At 35.8% G+C, this 13,555-nt stretch overlaps 1 protein-coding gene across 1 annotated transcript in view; it reads right to left on the minus strand.

The window, feature by feature from the left end:
* The window catches only part of FAM135B (family with sequence similarity 135 member B), a 412,962-nt gene that overhangs the window by 236,830 nt on the left and 162,577 nt on the right, over positions 1–13,555 (minus strand). The window contains exon 3 of the mRNA XM_031947238.1: positions 12,181–12,260. Within this exon, the coding sequence (XP_031803098.1) occupies positions 12,181–12,260 (80 nt within the window). The remainder of the gene's footprint in view (positions 1–12,180; positions 12,261–13,555) is intronic.

Consider the following 13,555-nt stretch of genomic DNA (forward strand, 5'->3'; position numbering starts at 1 on the left):
AAGAAGTAAAAACTGAGGGAATGTTCATCAATCGGAATATGGCTGAACAGCTGTGATGTATGATTGTGATGGAATACTTTTGTGCTATAAGAAATGACAAGCAATATGATTTTAGACAATCTTAAGACTTTATACAAACTGATGCAAAGTGAAGTGAGCATTATACACAGTAAAACAATATTGTGCTACATTCAACTTTGAATGACTTAGCTATTTTCAGCAATACAATGATCTGAGACACTACCAAAGGACTCATGATTAAAAATACTATCCATATCCAGAGAAAGAACTGACAACTTGAATGCAAATCAAAGAATGCTATTTTCTACTTTTTTTATATTTTTCTTAGTTTTTTTTTGCATGTTCTTTCACAATGTGACTACTATGGGAATATGTTTAGCATTATTGAACATGTATAGTTTATGCATTGTCTTAGGGGAGGGGAAGAGAAATTAATTTGGAACTCAGAATTTTTTTTAAATTAATGTTAGAATTGTTTTTGGATTTTGCAAACAAAACACTTTTAAAAATAATAAAAAAATAATATTAGCTCTTTGAGGCAGACTCACTTTGTTTTTGAAGTACTAAGGCTTAGCACAATGCCCAAATCATAGTCAGCATTTAATAAATGCTTGGGAAATCTATTGTAAGAATGACAGACAGAAAAATGCTAGACATCCTCTATGTCAAAAGAATAACAGTTTGAAATTTTTCAGTTTTTTTTAAAAAATGAAGCACTTAAGGCTTACAAATAATTTATCTAAAACAGATTGAGGATATAGGGCAGAGTATTCATTGACTACAATCTCAGTAGGAGTAAACATTATGATATTCTAGTGTATCTGTGATCTCACTGATGTGGACTTTCAAATAACAACCTATCTATGCTTGCCAGTCCTTGGCATCTTCTGTCTATCTTCTTTATTCGTTCATCACCAGAAATAAAATTCAGTATGCTAAGATCTTCTTTAAGGTCTTTTGAGATCCTGAACATAATAATGGAGCACCTAATTATCCATTATAAAATGACTATTTCTGAATTTCATCATGCAACTATCTTATTTTATTTTTTAAGCATAAAACTTTAATGTTTTTGTTTTATACAACTTGTTCCTCATAGCCTTTTTTTGGTAATGCATTGTTAGCCCCAATGATTCTTTTTTTCGTTGTTCTTTGTATCATCCCCGACACCAGTTATACTAGACAATAGTATTCCATGACTTTATGCTGAACAGCATCATGGAGAAAATACAAATAAAATTTTAAAAAAGATGGACCTTGGTTTCAAAGAAAAGTTTGCTTGTAATTATCCAAAGGAAATATTGCCCTTTCTTCAATTTGATTATGGCAATGAAATTTCAACCCACTAAACAATAGCATAGTAGGGCAGTCAAAAAATTAAACATGATTGTGTTCAATCATCCCATTTTATCTGATTCTTCATGACCTCATGGACTAGTCCATCTTGGAAAAGATACTAGAGTAGTTTGCTATTTCATTCTCCAGTGTGTCCCCATTTTACAAATGAGGAACTGAGGTAAATGGGAATTAAGTGACTTGTTCTGGGTCACACATTAAAGAGTTTAAGGCTGATTCTGAACTCATATCTTTCTGATTCTCAACCCAGTGCTCTATCACTGGGACCACCTAGATGCCTCCAAAATACAACCTTAAACAACCTTAAAAGAGAAATATTATAAAGGACTGAGTAGGTAAGCTCACTGTACTGTGTTCCTGGTTAGAATATATATTGTACAATGTGTTGCCACAAGAACAAAGATATTTACCAGAATGATGGATATCTTAAAGTTGTGCTAAATGAAGTTTAATCTAAAAAGTAGAGATGATGATAAGAAGTTCACTTTTTCAGGTGCTTGAAAGACTCAGAGAATGGTTTATTTGTTTGCCTTTCTTTGTATCTCTATCAATTAGTACAATGGCTGCCACATAGTAGGCATTTAAATAAACACTCATTGAATGAGTGTCAGATAAGTGTTTGAGAGGATTAAACTTGTTATTCTTCACTCCAAAAGATAGAGTTAGGAACAATGAAGAATGATGACAGAGAAGAAAAGACCTACATGCTTTAAAGGCAGAGATGAGGGAGATGGGAGGTACATTACTAGAGCTATAAAAACATGGATTAAGCTACCTTGGAACAGGGGTCTCTCATTAGAAAAAAATAACAACAGCAATAGTAATAATAACTAATTCATTTAATTTAAGTATAAAACACTTTACAAATATTTTCTTTGATCCTTATAATAAACTAGTGAGGTAAGATTCTATTATTCTCATTTTATGGATGAGAAAACTGTAGGAGACAGAGCTTAAATGGTTTGCTTAAGCAGGCCATGAACTCAACTTTTCTCGACTTAAAGTGTAGTTAGTACTTTCTTGAATCAACCACCTAGCTGCCCCACTGGAGATCTTCAAGCAGGAAAACTACTTGTCAGATATGCTATTTATGGGATATTGTTGATATTCTATCATTTTAGTCACAGCCAACTTTTTGCAATGCCATTTGGGGTTTTCTTGACAAAAATATTGGAATGATTTGCCATTTCCTTCTCCAGTTCACTTTATAGTGGAGGAAATTGAAGTAAATAAGGTTAAATGACTTGCCAAGAATCACACAGGTAATAAGAATCTGAGTTCACATTTGAATTTGGGTGATCTTGACTCTAGAGCCAGTCCTCTATCCACTGCCACCCATCTGTCCTGATGTAAAGTCAGATGAATTGCTCTCTGAGATCACTTTCAAGTCTGAGATATAATTCTATAAACTGAAGTTCCACTTCACTGTTAAGGCAGCAGCAGCTTATAAAGCAAATCAAAATTGGGAACAGATTAGAAGCAATTCATATATTTGGTCATCATTTTTCTATCAAATGAGAAGAATAGCATTATATGAGTTCTAATATTTAGTGAATCTGCACCTAATATTGCCTTTTAAATAAGTTCTTCAAATTTCAGGGTGAGTTCTCAAAGCCTTAGGACACTTCTTTAGGAGTTGAGACTATTTAACTCAAATCCATCTTCATCCCAGACTTGACAGCATGATACAGTAACAGTCATATCCCTGAATCACAGAAGCTCAGAGTTAAAATAGTCCTCAGTGGCCAAACCAAATACCTGAAATCCATACCTGAGAAAGAATCCTGTCCATGCTATCACTACAAGTTGTTATCCATTCTTTGTTTGAAGACTTCTTAGGGGAGAGAATCACCATTTCCTCCCAAGGTGGCCCATTCCAGTTAGACACGGCACAAAATATACACATACAAATGCAATATGGACATTTCAAGTTTGTTCCTTCCATACTATTATGTCTCCCTTTACTAATGTTGTTGTTGCTGTTTGACCTTCATCCTCTAAGAGGCCCAGGATTTCAGCAAAATGATTTCATGATGCTAATGAGCTGATTTAAATGAGGGAGGGCTGGACAGAGTCACCTGCTCACTTTGCCTTCCAGAACCATCTGGGTCCAGTGGACAGATATAGATCAGGAAGCCTGGAGATGACACTGGATTTAGTAGGAGATCTTGGCCTTTTTAAGCTAAGGCTTTCAACACATCTCAGTTTGACTTAGGCCAAGGACCCATTCAGTGATTAAGGCTAAGGTAGCAATAGAAGCAAAGAATCCCCCCCAAATCTAAATAAATCAATAAATTAATGAATAAATAAATAAATAGAGGAATAAATGAATAAATAAGTAAGTAAATAGATAAATGAATGAATGAATAGATGAATGAATAAATCTGAGAGGGGAAGACCCTCAGGGTTTCTGACCCCCCCCCCCCTTTTTTTTTTTTTGCAAATAAGACTTCTTGCAGATAGGAGTCCAATTTATGTTCAATTTTTTTCAATAAATTTATATTGAATTCAATTTATATTGATGCAATATTCATTCTGAGTCAATCAGGATCCAAACAATGACAGAATGAGGCTTGGCCTAGGACCTATTGGTGGCCAATTAGAATCAGATTAGTTTTGGTTTCCCTTTCATTAAATGATTCTAAATGACTTTCAGTTTCTCATCATTGTGGTCATTTAAAAGGTTCCACTTTAGAATAAGATCCTTTGAGTTTTTGTTTATTTCTTTTGTTTTCCCCAAGGAAAGACTCTCCTGTCATGCCCCTAAATTGTCATAACAGTTATAAAATGGATTTATGTCATACTTTGGAATGTGCAAAGCATTTCACAAATATTATCACATCTTCATAACAACCGAGAGAGGTAGGTGCTATTATTATTCCCATATTACAGATGAAGAAACTGAGGTAGGTAGGAATTAGATAACTTGTCCAGGACTACACAGCTAATAAGTGTTTGAGAACAGAATTGAAATGAAGTCTCTATGATCCCATCCTCAAATTCAACAATCTCTTCTTTGCAAAACTTAGCTATCTTGTTTTTTAAATAATCAGCTCTAACTATCCACACACATCTGTTCAATAATTACAACAAAAGCTCTTGTTTATATAGTGACATACTGAGACAAAGCACTGTCCTTATCAATAGTTTTTAGGATCAGCTAGTGTGCTTGTTATTATTCACTTACTGCAAAAGAGAAAACTGAGGTTTAGAGGAATTGAATGACTTGATCTAGATAATGAAGTGTAGGTCCTTAACTTAAGTGGACAGGGAACAATCAATCAATAAGCATTTCTTTAAGCATTTACTTTGTACCAGGCAATGTGGAGATATTTAAAAATAAAAAGCAATAATACAAACATACAATATGAGCACTGTACTCAACGTGCTTATACAAATGAGGGCAAACAGTATGCACATTAATAAATACATACAGAATTGAAAGGTTCAAGTGGGTGGGCAAATTGGAAAGGTTTGCTGTAAAAGTTAGCAAAGTTAGTTGAATCTTAAATGAAGTCAATAATGTTAAAAGGAAGAGGTGAAGAGTGAGAGCATTCTAGGCATGGAAGACAGTTGTTAGGGAAATGGAATATAAGGACATTTTTAGAACAGGATCTGGCACATACTAGGTAATTTAAAAAATGTTGATTTTAATTCTGAATAGTAATCAGGAAAATTTACTTTCATTGGAGAGTGTGTGGAGTAATGAAAGAAAACTGGACAAGGCTGTCAAGAGCCTTAAATGCATTTTGAACATTCACATATTGTCAAACCAGGTATAATGTTTAAAAAAGATGCTTTGTACTAAATCAGAGTGGCTAAATTGGATTCATTATTTTTTTAAGTAGGGTTAGGTACGTAATATTTTCCACTTAGGACCATTTTGATTAAAAGCCAAATACTTCAAAAATGATTCCTTTATCTGAACCTCTCCATGTGACATTTCCAATTAGCTAAGAAGAAGAATTGTAGAGAATTGCATCTCTAACTCTCCAGAGCTTCTGTGAAGAGGTAAAAAGCATGATGGGAATTTCCTATTAATTTGGATGTTTAAAAAATGCTAATATAAACACATCTGCTTTTTCACTGTAGAGCATAGGCCATTTGATGAAACAAAAGCTGATTTTGTGAATAAAACTAAACTCTAGTTTGTATCCAGAAACAATATCCCTCCTAAGTGAAAGTGTCATTCTATGTTATCAGGCTTCCTTATAATAGATTTCTATGTTGATATACCAACAAGAAAGAGGGGGGGTAGAAAGTGGAGGACAGAGAGACAGAGAGAGAGAGAGAGGGAGGGGAAGAGAGAGAGAGAGAAATACAGGGGGAAAGAGAAAGAGATACAGAGGGAAAGAAGGAGAGAGGGACAGAGTCAGAGACCAAGTAAGACAGAGACAGAATCAGAAACAGACAGAGAGATACAGACAGACAAGAAACAGAGAGAGATAGAAAGAGAGAAAGAAAGAGAGAGAAGAACAGAGAGACAGAGACAGAGAATCAGGAACAGATAGAAACAGACAGAAAGACAGAGACAGACAGACAAGAGACAGAGAAACAGAAAGAGAGAAACAATGTTCACTTTTTTCAAAGGTCACCTAATGAGCTAATGGAAGGTCCAGTGCTAAGCCCAATATCTGATTCATAGCCCAGCATATGGTGAGTAAAGTGTCTTATTTCCCTTTACATTTGAATATATGTTTGTTGTGATACAGGAGCCACCTGCCAGTGGGTGCTGAAGGTCTAACTCAGACCTGTAGAATGAATCTTTTCCTGTGAGAGGCTGACGATGATACAAGGAGACTGAGAGGCAGTTGTGTTCTGACTTCTCTCCTCTTCCCTCTTGCTTCTAATTTATTTCATTCCCAATCCACAAGCAATACCTGTGTCAGCAAAGGCTGCTTTGCAACTCCGTCAGATGTTATGATTCACAGCTGTGCAGGCTTTTAGAGAACTGACCTGTCGGTCCTTAACAGATGTTGGCCAGGGGTGAACCAACATAATCAATCAATTAATCAATAAACATTTATTAAGCCCCTACTAGGTGCCAAACACTACTAAAAAGGAAATAACTTCACAGTCTGGCATTTTTTTAAGATGACCAGGGAAATAAGAATCCTCTGCCCTATACAAACACCCCTCCCAATCTGTATTAGCTCAAAATATTGAGTTTGGAATGTGAATATCTGAACTGGATCTTTGATTATCACACATATTATTTATGTAATAATAATAACTTCTTGGGACTTTAGGGTCTTCATCTGTAAACCAGGGAAAATGATGTTTGCAGCAGCAAATACACAACTTTATTCTATAACTCACAATACAACATGTAGATGTTCTTATCAGAGAAGCTCTGCTTCTTTCCCTCCTGTAGCTGTTTTCCATTTCCATCACAGTTATTTGTGTATGCATTGTACCTTTCTATTCATCAGAGCTACATTTCAGTCATCTTTTCATTTTCCCCAGGCCTTAGCACAGATGCTGACTGCACATGGTAGGCTCGTAGATTAGCTAGACTGAGGATCAGTCAACCCAGTCATTAAAAAGATGAGATTGTTTGAACTTCCGCTGAACCGAATTTAAGGTTTAGAAATCACTTAGCTTTTAATGCCCCATGTGAAGCAGGAAGTATACAAGTGATTATCCTGATTGTACAGACTAGGAATTGAGATTAAGTATCTTGCCTCAATGGGGTCATGCAACTAGTAAGTGGTTCTGGATAGAGAGAGAATTCAAATTCTTCACCATTTAAGTCCAGGGTTGTAGTGGTATGTGTGGTGAGTGTTTGGCCTTCCCATCATATCTGGAGCCAGTAGGGATACAGAGCTTTGAGAAATTATATAGTAGTTAGAATAACTATGACAATAATGACAGTAATGATGGAAAAAGTGATAATGATGAAGTTGAGGTAGATGACAGCAATATTTTAGAAATATATTTCAAAGCCCTTTGCCAACATTTCTACTATGAAATCTCTCAACAATCCTGTGAGGTAAGTATTGGATTCATCCTTCTCATTTTTCAGAGGAGGAAACAGGCTTAGAGAGGATTGTAAAGGGCTGAAACTCTTGAGTTAGATGCACTGGAATCAGACAGCCAAGCACTTACGGCTAATTACCTATTGGACAATAATTCTATTAGCATATGTTTGGGAAAATGGCCCTTCCCACTATTTTGTGCTGGCTCAATCTTTTGGTGTATACAGATAATTGTAGGAGGGATTAGGGGGTGGAGTAAGACAAGCCAGAGTCACTTTGGAGGAGAACAATGAGAAGGGAGATGGGTGGAAAGTTTGTGGTAGTTTTGCCCATCCCCTTCACTTCTTCCCCTAAAGACTGAGGACTTTTGCTGATCCTGACTCTGGCTGACTCTGAGGCCTGCAGGGAGCTAGTCTGGACTTTACAGAGGATATTAGAGATTGTGGAAGAACTTTAGACATGGGACTTCAACTCTGGATTTATAGCAAATATTTCACCTACCTGTTATCCCTCCCTGCAAACTAGCCAATTTGGTGTTTAGATGGTCTTAATGGTCCAGGGTGGTAGAAAAGAAAGGAATTGGATTATATTTATTTGAAAATAAATGTGTCTTTCCCACCTCCCAGAACCCAAGCCACCTCCACTCTACTCTGGTCCCCTATGCTTCCAAATGACTAAATGTTTCTACTTAATGGAGATGGAAATTACCTCTCACAACATTATGGAAACTAATGACTGCAATTTTTCCACGTTGCTCAGTGATTCTCTGTGTTATCTTTTCTTGCTCCAATGAGCAATGACTGGCACTTGCTTGTTTAGTATTAAAAGGTTTACAGCAGGTAGCCTTAACAGGCAAGTGCTTTCTGTTTGAATGCTGGAGCAAAGTCTGTTTCCCCATGGAAAGCTATTTTTAAAATCCTTAAGTAGGAGGCAGTGCACTCTACGAGATAGCATTGTTTTGGCTCAAGATCACAGCAGGGAAAAGCAAGATTGACTTTTCTTCCCTGACCTGACAGAGACTCAAAAGACTGGGTTCCCTGTGGGGCTTGTGAAGAGGAAGGCAAAGGGAGGAGGATGGGTTTGGCTTGATGACCGTTTTTTTTCAAATAGGGGAAGTAGGAAATCCACAGCAGTGCAGAGAAAGCCTGTGGAGGAGGCTCTGAAGGAAGCTTAATTTCCAGTGACATAATTTCCAGACACATTAAATTCTGGACTGAGTCCCTAAACACCATTCAGAAAACATCTCAGCTAGTTCTAATCAAAAGCAAACTATATAAAACTGAATTCTAAAACCAACTCCTTCACTAGAGATATCATAGAGGTACTGAGAGAATTTCTTCACTCCCGGGCTCAGTTTTTTCCTTTATTAAATTAAAGGGTAGAATAAGGTCAGAAGTACTTAACCTTAAAAAGTTCTGTCACATAAAAAGAGGAGGAAGAGTAGGGAAGGGGAGAGAGACAACAAAAAGAAAAATGGGAGAGAGACAGAGACAGTGAGAGAGACAAAGAATGACAGAGACAGAGAGACAAACACATATGCATTTATATATTTCTATGTAAATATATAAATCTTCATTTATCTTCATTTCAACATAATCTGCTTTCTTTGTAATTCTACAAATTTTATTTTATGCATTTTAAAATATTATTTAAAGATAAAGCCCATAGACCATCACAATTGCTAAAGAAATCCGTGGAATACACAGAAGATTAAGAAGTCTAGAATAGATGATCTCTCAGGTTATTTCTAGCACTAATTCTATAATCTTTAGCTGACTGAATTTCAGTGTAAAACAACCCTTGATTAGTAAGTTTGGAGATTATCTAGTTCCTTGAAAACTCAAACCTCTCCTGACCCTCTCCTGATACAGATGTAACATAGAGACCCAGCAAGAATGCAAACTCATCTACTGGAGAATGTGGCAAAGTGGATGCAAGTTTGGGGTTTGTGGCAGGAAGACCTGAGTTTGAATCCTACCTCAAACACTGACTAGCTGTGTGACCTTAAACAAGTCATTAACATCCCAGCCTCAGTTTCCTCATCTGTAAAATGAAGATATTTTTAACACCTTTCTCACAGGGCCATTGTGAGGATCAACTAAGATAATATAATCACAATACTTGTTAATTGTAAATACTGTAATACTGTGATAATTGTGAATTTTATATTGTTTGATGTTATAATTGTCACAATAAACTTCCAACATGGATCCACTTAGGCTAAGTCACTAAGGTTTATGCCCATAACAAAATGCAAGCAAAAATAGCTTGTATTTTTCCAGCATTAACTCTGTGACAGACAGATAATCTTTTTGATTGAGTTCTTACCACTAGACATTAGATCTTTTCTTCAGATTATGATTCCAAGAAAAAAATTCTTCCTATCTGAGCTTCACTTAAGCCTAAACCTGGCACAATTATCTGTTCTCAACCAAGTCTATGGTTAAGGTACATGTCTTACCACCTGCACCCCAACTTTAAGCAATAGATCTCCCTCCCCCTAAAGCTTATATATAGGAACAAACTTCTATTTAAATAGCCATTATGTGTGTATGTGTTTTTATGTTGTCTGTTCTCTCTATCACATAATAATAAAGCTCATGATTGTATTGTCTTCCTGAGAACCAATTTTCTAAAAAATTCCCAAATGTAGGTATTTGCTTTAACCCCAAACATAAACCCAAGTAAAGAAAAACCTTAAAGCATTCCATAAATGTTAGCTTTATTATTATGAGATAGAACAGGTAACATAAAAACATATACAAGAAACTCACTGCAGGCTTATTATTTATTACCATTATTTCAGATTGGAATGATTTACTAAGTTAGAGGTAAATGCATGTACTCCCACATAAAGTCTGAAGACTGAAACACTACAGAGGCAAGAGGTCAATCATATCATCAAGAGTTATTAAAAACCTTCCATGTGCCAGGAACTATGCTAACTAGTTCCCATATCAGATCAGATTTTATTTTATGCATTTTAAAATGTTATTCAAAGATAGAGCACATAGACTTTACCAGATAGTTAAAGGGATCTGTGGAATATAAAAAAGATTAAGAAGTCTGGAAAAGATGATTTCTATGCTTATTTCTAGCATTAATTCCATAATAATATTTTGACAATTCCCATGTAAAGGAACCATTTGCTTTATCCACATACATGGAACATGATAAAATAGTTTCTTAGTGATCCTGGGAAGTGACCTATTAACATCACCTGACCCTGACCAAGGCAATCCTCAGCAGCACTCAAGAGATTAGCAATCTCTGGGAATTGGTGTGAAGCCAAAAGTAAATATGTAAACATGATAAAAACTAGACCCTATAAAAGGTGATTTGTAGGCTAATCTGGAATATTTTTTTTTCCCTGCAGAAACGCTAAATTCTGTCACCTACGAAAAGTGCAGTTGAATAATTGACAATACGTATCAGTCACATATCCCAGCTAAATAAAGTGTTTGGACTGATCATCACAATTGGCTAGGAATAGTGGATGCAAAGTCTGGATTCTATTAAGGAGATAATATAGACAGAAAAAACATAATTAAAATGCTATTTATGTGATGAATGAATGATTTTTTTTAAAAGCACTATTAGACATTGATTTTGTGTCTCTGGTATATAACGTTTTGAATTTGTATTATTTGTAGGCTTTCATGTGCTAATCCCAGTTGAAGGCAGTTATATCACAAACCTGGAATTTTTCCTGATTATGCCCCAGGCCTGGAATGCTCTTCCTTCTCATCTATCTCCTGGATTGCTATATTCCTTGCATTTCCATTTGGGATTCCATATTTTACAGGAAGTCTTTCCTGACCTACCTCCATTCAACCACCCTTCTCCTATTGATTATTTCCTATTAATATAAAAGTTATTATTATATAGTTATATAGCCTCCTCCATTAGACAGTGAGTTGCTGGAGAGTTGCCAACATACTTAGTACATAATAGGTGCTTAATATATGTTTATTGACTTATTGGCTGAGCACAGAGGGTGGCAAAATTCTGTTTCTCAGAAAGCCTGTCATACTTTCACAAAGCAACTGATGGTCCTCCTCAAAAACAATAACAAACAAACAAAAATCAACTTTTAAATATGGATAGGGCAGAGAAGGCAGGAGGAAAATGCTGGAGATGAGAGTGGGGAAAGATATCAAGAATGGCTTGAAAATCTGCAGCAGAATGGGACTGGAGAACCAAATAAAAAGGTAGAGGGTAAGGCAATGGTATAGACATCCATAATCCAGAAGAGGTAGCAGGCCTGTGAATGCAGAAGATCAAGACAGGCTGCCAGGAAAGGGTAGCAGTTCATAAACACAATTATATATTTGTATCCTACATAAAACCCTACTTCATTTGTCCTATTTATGACTCTCCCATCCAAATAATCCTTCCAAAAATATTGTGAAATGTGTGCTATTGTCCACGTTTTATGGATAACGAAATTGAGGTGCAAAATGTCATAAAATTATAGAACTAGTGAAGACGCATGAGATTATTTTGTACAAATTCCACTTATTATAGACAATGAAGCTACTTTTGTCAAGGACGCACAGGTGATCAGTGGTGAGGAAAAATGATTCAAAACTTATCCATTGTTAAAAGTCATGTTCAAGACTTTGCTTCACTTTAGAACTACTGTGATTCTAACTTAAGTGCCTAGAGATGATATATGGCATGGTTTTTGACTATATATTCAAATTCTTCTTCTCCTGAAAGACCCTGTACTGGTTTTCAGTACAATAGCCCTCCCCTCCATATCTCATTCATTCACTCCTGAATGCACCCAATGACCTCTTTTCCTTTACATCCCCAGACTTACCTGTCTGTCCACCAATCTTGACACTCAATCTGTGGGGAATTCTCGAGGGAACCTTCAAGGTAACTCGGACTTGGTAATGCCTATGGACAAAGGAAAGAAGAATCGTCTGTCATAGGATATTAATTTGTGTTCCTCCTTATGAAGACAGGGGACAAAATCCTGCCTCCCTTAGATCCTATTTAGTACCGGCATTCATAATCAAAGTGAGGTTAATGAGATGTCCTATTAAATATGAAAAATAGTAGTAAAAGATACTCATTATCATCCCCATCCCTTCCTAATCATTCTTCCTTTTTGCTGACTCCTTCCATCAGCCAGATAAGAGCTTCCCTTGAGCTCTTCAGCTATCATCTTCTAATGATCACATTATCACTGATAAAATTCCAAAGAGAATCAACTCAAATTTATTCCTTTAGTTCTTTTTTCCCCACTCAATCCTTTAGGCCCTATTCTCTGATTTACTTTCACCACCTTGATGAAAAGACTCTCTTTGAGGTCACTAATGGCCACTTATTTGCAAAATCTATTGGCTTTTTCCTCAATCTTTATCCTTCACCGTCTGCAGTCTCTGACTCTGTGGATCAGTTTCTTATACTTACATATCTTCTCCCTCAGTTCTATGGCATTACTTGACATTACTTTCTCCTGGCTCTCCTTCTGTCTGTCTCAATTCATAATCTCCTATGGTAAGCCACCGTGATCCCCATCCTAAAATCATATTCAGGTGTTTCCCAAGGCCTATTTTTCTACTCTATTTTCTTTTTTCTCTTCCTTGTTGATGTCATTCACTACCTTTATGATTTTATCAAAGAATGTATTAGATCCCTCTTTTACAAGCTAAGGACATTATAAAATTTTCAATGTGAGCTTGAATTAGGCCACAGAAATTTGCAAAGGTTACACATCATAGCTTATTGTTATTGTCTAGGCATAAGAAAGTGATAGAGAAAACATTAATAAAACAGATTAAACTTGAAAATGTCTTACACACTTTTATCTCTCTGTAAATTTGGTTGTTAAACTTTGCCAACATAATTCTTTATCTTAACTATATTATCTATATGTACATAACAAATCTATATATGGAATCATGAGTTCTATATATATTTTTTCGGCTGCCTACCTGTCATTTCTATGTTGTTATCCCAATGGACTTTCAAACTCAATTGAATTCATTATGCCTTTCAAAAACTTTCTGCATTTCTATATTTTATCTTCTTAGTCATGAAACTACAAAACCTTCAAGCCACAACATTTATTATCATTTACTGCCAAGTGTTTGTCTCAGTTCCACACCCATGGCTTGATGTGTTAAAATAAAAAATGTTGAAAATACTATAGTTTAGCTCTAGTCATTCATTCCAGCCATCTTCCC

Source organism: Sarcophilus harrisii, chromosome 1 (genome assembly GCF_902635505.1).
Source record: "Sarcophilus harrisii chromosome 1, mSarHar1.11, whole genome shotgun sequence".
Classification (NCBI taxonomy): domain Eukaryota; kingdom Metazoa; phylum Chordata; class Mammalia; order Dasyuromorphia; family Dasyuridae; genus Sarcophilus; species Sarcophilus harrisii.